Here is a 7,500-nt window from a genome sequence, read left to right on the forward strand (position 1 = left end):
TCTCTCTCCTACACACACACACACACACCCTCTCTCTCCTACACACACACACACACCCTCTCTCTCCTACACACACACACACACACACACCCTCTCTCTCCTACACACACACACACACACACACACACACCCTCTCTCTCCTACACACACACACACACACCCTCTCTCTCCTACACACACACACACCCTCTCTCTCCAACACACACACACACACACACACCCTCCCAGTCCCCGACACACACACACACCCTCTCTCTCCTACACACACACACACACCCTCTCTCTCCAACACACACACACACACACACCCTCCCAGTCCCCGACACACACACACACCCTCTCTCTCCTACACACACACACACACCCTCTCTCTCCTACACACACACACACACACCCTCTCTCTCCTACACACACACACACACACCCTCTCTCTCCTACACACACACACACCCTCTCTCTCCTACACACACACACACCCTCTCTCTCCTACACACACACACACACACACACCCTCTCTCTCCTACACACACACACACACACACCCTCCCAGTCCCCGACACACACACACACACCCTCTCTCTCCTACACACACACACACACACACACACCCTCTCTCTCCTACACACACACACACACCCTTTCTCTCCTACACACACACACACACACACCCTCTCTCTCCTACACACACACACACACACACACACACACACCCTCTCTCTCCTACACACACACACACACCCTCCCAGTCCCCGACACACACACACACCCTCTCTCTCCTACACACACACACACACACCCTCTCTCTCCTACACACACACACACACCCTCCCAGTCCCCGACACACACACACCCTCTCTCTCCTACCTACACACACACACCCTCTCTCTCCTACACACACACACACACACACCCTCTCTCTCCTACACACACACACACCCTCTCTCTCCTACACACACACACACACACCCTCTCTCTCCTACACACACACACACACACACACACACACCCTCTCTCTCCTACACACACACACACACACCCTCTCTCTCCTACACACACACACACACACACCCTCTCTCTCCTACACACACACACACACACCCTCTCTCTCCTACACACACACACACCCTCTCTCTCCTACACACACACACACACACACACCCTCTCTTCTACACACACACACACACCCTTTCTCTCCTACACACACACACACCCTCTCTCTCCTACACACACACACACACCCTCTCTCTCCTACACACACACACACACACACACACACACCCTCTCTCTCCCACACACACACACCCTCTCTCTCCTACACACACACACACCCTCTCTCTCCTACACACACACACACACACCCTCTCTCTCCTACACACACACACACACACACACACACAAAAACACACACACCCTCTCTCTCCTACACACACACACGCACACACACCCACCCTCTCTCTCCTACACACACACCCTCTCTCTCCTACACACACACACACACACCCTCTCTCTCCTACACACACACACCCTCTCTCCTACAGACACACACCCTCTCTCTCCTACACACACACACACCCTCTCTCTCCTACACACACACACACACACACACACCCTCTCCTACACACATACACACACCCTCTCTCCTACACACACACACACCCTCTCTCTCCTACACACACACACACACACACACACACATACACCCTCTCTCTCCTACACACACACACACACACCCTCTCTCTCCTACACACACACACACCCTCTCTCTCCTACACACACACACACACACCCTCTCTCTCCTACACACACACACACACACCCTCTCTCTCCTACACACACACACACACACCCTCTCTCTCCTACACACACACACACACACACACCCTCTCTCTCCTACACACACACACACACACACACACCCTCTCTCTCCTACACACACACACACACACACACCCTCTCTCTCCTACACACACACCCTCTCTCTCCTACACACACACACACACACTCTCTCTCCTACACACACACACACACCCTCTCTCTCCTACACACACACCCTCTCTCTCCTACACACACACCCTCTCTCTCCTACACACACACCCTCTCTCGCCTACACACACACACACACATAGAGTGACTCAGTAAATGACGGAGTGTTCAGCTGTGTTACTCCCACTTCCCGAAAACTGAACATCTGACTCGCCTGACAGGACAAACCTGTTTATAATAAACTGCTGCGGTGTGTGTGTGAGTGTGTGAGTGTGTGTGTGTGTGTGTGAGTGAGTGTGTAAGTGTGTGTGTGTACTGGATGGTAATAAAATCGAAATTTTGACCTGTGAGACAGACTGTAGAAATGTGAGCACACCTGATTGTGTGAAAGTTTTTCTGCCTGCAGAGCTGCTGCTCACGTCCCTGCAGTACCGAGTTCATTCACACAGGAGCTTCACTAACACACACTGACACACACTGACACACTGAAACACAAACACACACTAACACACACTGATACACACTGACACACTGAAACACAAACACACACTAACACACACTGATGCACACTAACACACACTGAAACACAAACACACACTAACACACACTGATACACACTAACACACACTGATACACACTAACACACACTGATACACACTAACACACACTAACACACACTGATACACACTGACACACACTGACACACTGAAACACAAACACACACTGATACACACTAACACACACTAACACACACTAACACACACTGATACACACTAACACACACTGATACACACTGATACACACTGATACACACTGATACACACTGACACACACTAACACACACTAACACACACTGATACACACTAACACACACTGATACACACTGATACACACTGAAAAACAAACACACACTGAAAAACAAACACACACTAACACACACTGAAAAACAAACACACACTGACACACACTGACACACACTGATACACACTGATACACACTGACACACACTGATACACACACACACACCATGTACACCACAGCACGGCCACCACCAGAAATCCATGCTTCCTAAAGAGCAGAGAGTCCAACAACAGTGTGGAGACAGAACTCATCACGGAATGTAAAAAATCCCAGCAGTTACAATACAATAAATGCTCAGACATATAAACATATACTTTAAAAATGTATACACTAAAATATAAACATATACTTTAATCAGAAGAGCATATATACGTATATACTGGTGCTGGTCATAAAATTAGAATATCATGAAAAAGTTGATTTATTTCAGTAATTCCATTCAAAAAGTGAAACTTGTATATTATATTCATTCATTACACACAGACTGATATATTTCACATGTTTATTTATTTTAATGTTGATGATTATAACTGACAACTACTGAAAACCCCAAATTCAGTATCTCAGAAAATTAGAATATTACTTAAGACCAATACAAAAAAAGGATTTTTAGAAATGTTGGCCAACTGAAAAGTATGAAGATGAAAAGTATGAGCATGTACAGAACTCAATACTTAGTTGGGGCTCCTTTTGCCTGGATTACTGCAGCAATGCGGCGTGGCATGGAGTCCATCAGTCTGTGGCACTGCTCAGGTGTTATGAGAGCCCAGGTTGCTCTGATAGTGGCCTTCAGCTCTTCTGAATTGTTGGGTCTGGCGTATCGCATCTTCCTCTTCACAATACATAGATTTTCTATGGGGTTAAGGTCAGGCGAGTTTGCTGGCCAATTAAGAACAGGGATACCATGGTCCTTAAACCAGGTACTGGTAGCTTTGGCACTGTGTGCAGGTGCCAAGTCCTGTTGGAAAATGAAATCTGCATCTCCATAAAGTTGGTCAGCAGCAGGAAGCATGAAGTGCTCTAAAACTTCCTGGTAGACGGCTGCGTTGACCTTGGACCTCAGAAAACACAGTGGACCGACACCAGCAGATGACATGGCACTCCAAACCATCACTGACTGTGGAAACTTTACACTGGACCTCAAGCAACGTGGATTCTGTGCCTCTCCTCTCTTCCTCCAGACTCTGGGACCTTGATTTCCAAAGGTAATGCAAAATTTACTTTCATCAGAGAACATAACTTTGGACCACTCAGCAGTCCTTTTTGTCTTTAGCCCAGGTGAGACGCTTCTGACGCCGTCTCTTGTTCAAGAGTGGCTCGACACGAGGAATGCGACAGCTGAAACCCATATCTTGCATACGTCTGTGCGTGGTGGTTCTTGAAGCACTGACTCCAGCTGCAGTCCACTCTTTGTGAATCCCCCCCACATTTTTGAATGGGTTTTGTTTCACAATCCTCTCCAGGGTGCGGTTATCCCTATTGCTTGTACACTTTTTTCTACCACATCTTTTCCTTCCCTTCGCCTCTCTATTAATGTGCTTGGACACAGAGCTCTGTGAACAGCCAGCCTCTTTAGCAATGACCTTTTGTGTCTTGCCCTCCTTGTGCAAGGTGTCGATGGTCGTCTTTTGGACAACTGTCAAGTCAGCAGTCTTCCCCATGATTGTGTAGCCTACAGAACTAGACTGAGAGACCATTTAAAGGCCTTTGCAGGTGTTTTGAGTTAATTATCTGATTAGAGTGTGGCACCAGGTGTCTTCAATATTGTACCTTGTCACAATATTCTAATTTTCTGAGATACTGAATTTGGAGTTTTCATTAGTTGTCAGTTATAATCATCAACATTAAAAGAAATAAACATTTGAAATATATCAGTCTGTGTGTAATGAATGAATATAATATACAAGTTTCACTTTTTGAATGGAATTACTGAATTAAATCAACTTTTTCATGATATTCTAATTTTATGACCAGCACCAGTATACATCTGCCCTCCACAGCATGAGGGACACTGAGTGACCCACCCAAACACACACACACACACACACACACACACACACACACACACACACACACACACACACACAGTGTACATTCCACAGAACATCTGTTGGTGAGCAACTCTCATTACACAGTGTCAGATTACACAGTTACAATCACACCATTATTACACACACACACACACACACACACACACTTATAAATAAACACTGGTTCAATGTGTCTGATATTTATTTTTCTGTTGAAGCGTAATCTGAATGTTTTGTGTGTGTGTGTGTGTGTGTGTGTGTGTGTGATAGTGATAGAGACACCAGACGTTACATCAGTGGGATCCTATTAAAGATTTATCAGTTAGCGTTCGGTTCTAATGCTGCTGTTTGGTGTGATTAATGATTCTGACTGAAGATGAAATTAAATCCTCCAGACCGTTACTCACCGACCAAACAACAATAAATAATAAACAATAAGTAAAACAAAATCTAATAAACAACAATCACACAAACGTATGAATGAAGATTCACTCATAAAATAAAACATTCAAAATATTTACTACGTTTATTCCTGAATTAAAATCATGTTAATAATGTAAATAATTACTGAAGCACTGAAGCATCAATAATTATTTACACTCATCACGTCCTGATGCCAAAAATATCTGGACAGCTCTGGTATGAACTGATGGTTGTAATTTGTGGTTGTTGGTGTTTAATGTGTAATAATTTTATAAACGAGTCTGTTTTTATTCTGTGATTATTTCGCTGCACACATCTCTGGGGCGGCACGGTGGCTAAGTGGCTAAGGCACTGTCGCCTCACAGCAAGAAGGTCCTGGGTTCGATCCCCAGGTGGGGCGGTCCAGGTCCTTTCTATGTGGAGTTTGCATGTTCTCCCCGTGTCTGCGTGGGTTTCCTCCGGGTGCTCCGGTTTCCTCCCACAGTCCAAAGACGTGCAAGTGAGGTGAACTGGAGAGACTAAATTGTCCATGACTGTGTTTGATATAACCTCGTGTGAACTGATGAATCTTGTGTAATGAGTAACTACCGTTCCTGTCATGAATGTGAAGTGTAAAACGTGACGTTATAATCCTAATAAACAATAAACAAAATCACACATCTCTGTGTCTCCCTGCAGGAGTGTGTGTGTGTGTGTGTGTGTGTGTTCGTGTTCTGATGGATTTGCGTGTTGGTGAACGTGTGATGCACCCGGGTTCAGACACGCTGCTGTCGCCCCTACTGCTCACACACACGTTCAACCCCCAGCAGCACCGTTCCCAGTACAACCAGCACCAGCTCCAGCACATCCGGGTAACACACACACACACACACACTCTTATACACACACACTTGTACACACACACACACACTGTTCCCAGTACAACCAGCACCAGCTCCAGCACATCCGGGTAACACACACACACACACACACTCTTATAAACACACACTTGTACACACACACACACTGTTCCAAATACAACCAGCACCAGCTCCAGCACATCCAGGTAACACACACACACACACACACACACACTCTTATACACACACACTTGTACACACACACTTATACATACACACACACACACACACACACACACACACTGTTCCAAATACAACCAGCACCAGCTCCAGCACATCCGGGTAACACACACACACACACACACACACACACTCTTGTACACACACACACACACACACACACACACTTGTACACACACACACACACACTTGTACACACACACTTGTACACACACACACACTTATACACACACACACACTGTTCCCAATACAACCAGCTCCAGCACATCCGGGTAACACACACACACACACACACACACACACTGTTCCCAATACAACCAGCACCAGCTCCAGCTAGGGGTGGGTTTATAAAATCGATTTTTCGATTCGAATCGATCTTTATTTGAACGATCCGATATCGATTCATATAAACGCGAGATCGATCTTTTAAATACGCCCCTTTTTACGGTGCACACGGAAATCTGTTACCCCCTTTAATTTTGCGTGACCAGCCAGTGTTTTTTCATGCAACGAGATCTGACCTGCACATCAGTTTAGCATGGCAGAAGCTCAAGTTATGACCACTACAGCACTGATTTTCGCTCGGCGACAGGTTCCCCCTGGTGATAGATGGTGTAAAACCCCCCATCGCCGATCAGTCGTGTAGTGTGAACATTACAGCGACCAGGTGTTAATCAGAGTGTCGTGTAGTGTAAACTTGGCATAAGCTGTTCAACAGCCAGGTGTATGTTTACATTACATTTACAATGTTGTAGCGTGTCAGACATATAAAATAATAATAAAAAATTAATGTTACTGTTTTCTGTTTTAGATTAATTATTTATGTAAACAAAATACACAAATATTTTTAATAATGAGCGTTCTTTGTACAATTATCACATTCGTTCTCTGAACATCTTTACATATTTAAACAAAACCTGTTAATGTAACTCAAATATGCCTAAATGTGTTGAATCGAAATTGAATCGAAAATCGAAGATCAAAGATCGAATCGAATCGAATCGGGACCTTGTGAATCGGAATCGAATCGATCCAGGAAATTAGTGGCGATACCAAGCCCTAGCTCCAGCACATCCGGGTAACACACTTATACACACACACACTTGTACACACACACTTACACA

At 45.2% G+C, this 7,500-nt stretch overlaps 1 protein-coding gene across 3 annotated transcripts in view; it reads left to right on the top strand.

Moving 5' to 3' along the window:
• The window catches only part of hdac7a (histone deacetylase 7a), a 61,149-nt gene that overhangs the window by 36,528 nt on the left and 17,121 nt on the right, over positions 1 to 7,500 (top strand). For all 3 annotated transcript variants that reach the window (XM_063015812.1, XM_063015811.1, XM_063015813.1), the window contains one exon: positions 5,976 to 6,148. In XM_063015812.1, coding sequence (XP_062871882.1) covers positions 6,014 to 6,148 — 135 coding nt within the window. In that variant the 5' untranslated portion in view covers positions 5,976 to 6,013. The remainder of the gene's footprint in view (positions 1 to 5,975; positions 6,149 to 7,500) is intronic.

The sequence above is a fragment of the Trichomycterus rosablanca genome, chromosome 19 (assembly GCF_030014385.1).
Source record: "Trichomycterus rosablanca isolate fTriRos1 chromosome 19, fTriRos1.hap1, whole genome shotgun sequence".
Taxonomy (NCBI): domain Eukaryota; kingdom Metazoa; phylum Chordata; class Actinopteri; order Siluriformes; family Trichomycteridae; genus Trichomycterus; species Trichomycterus rosablanca.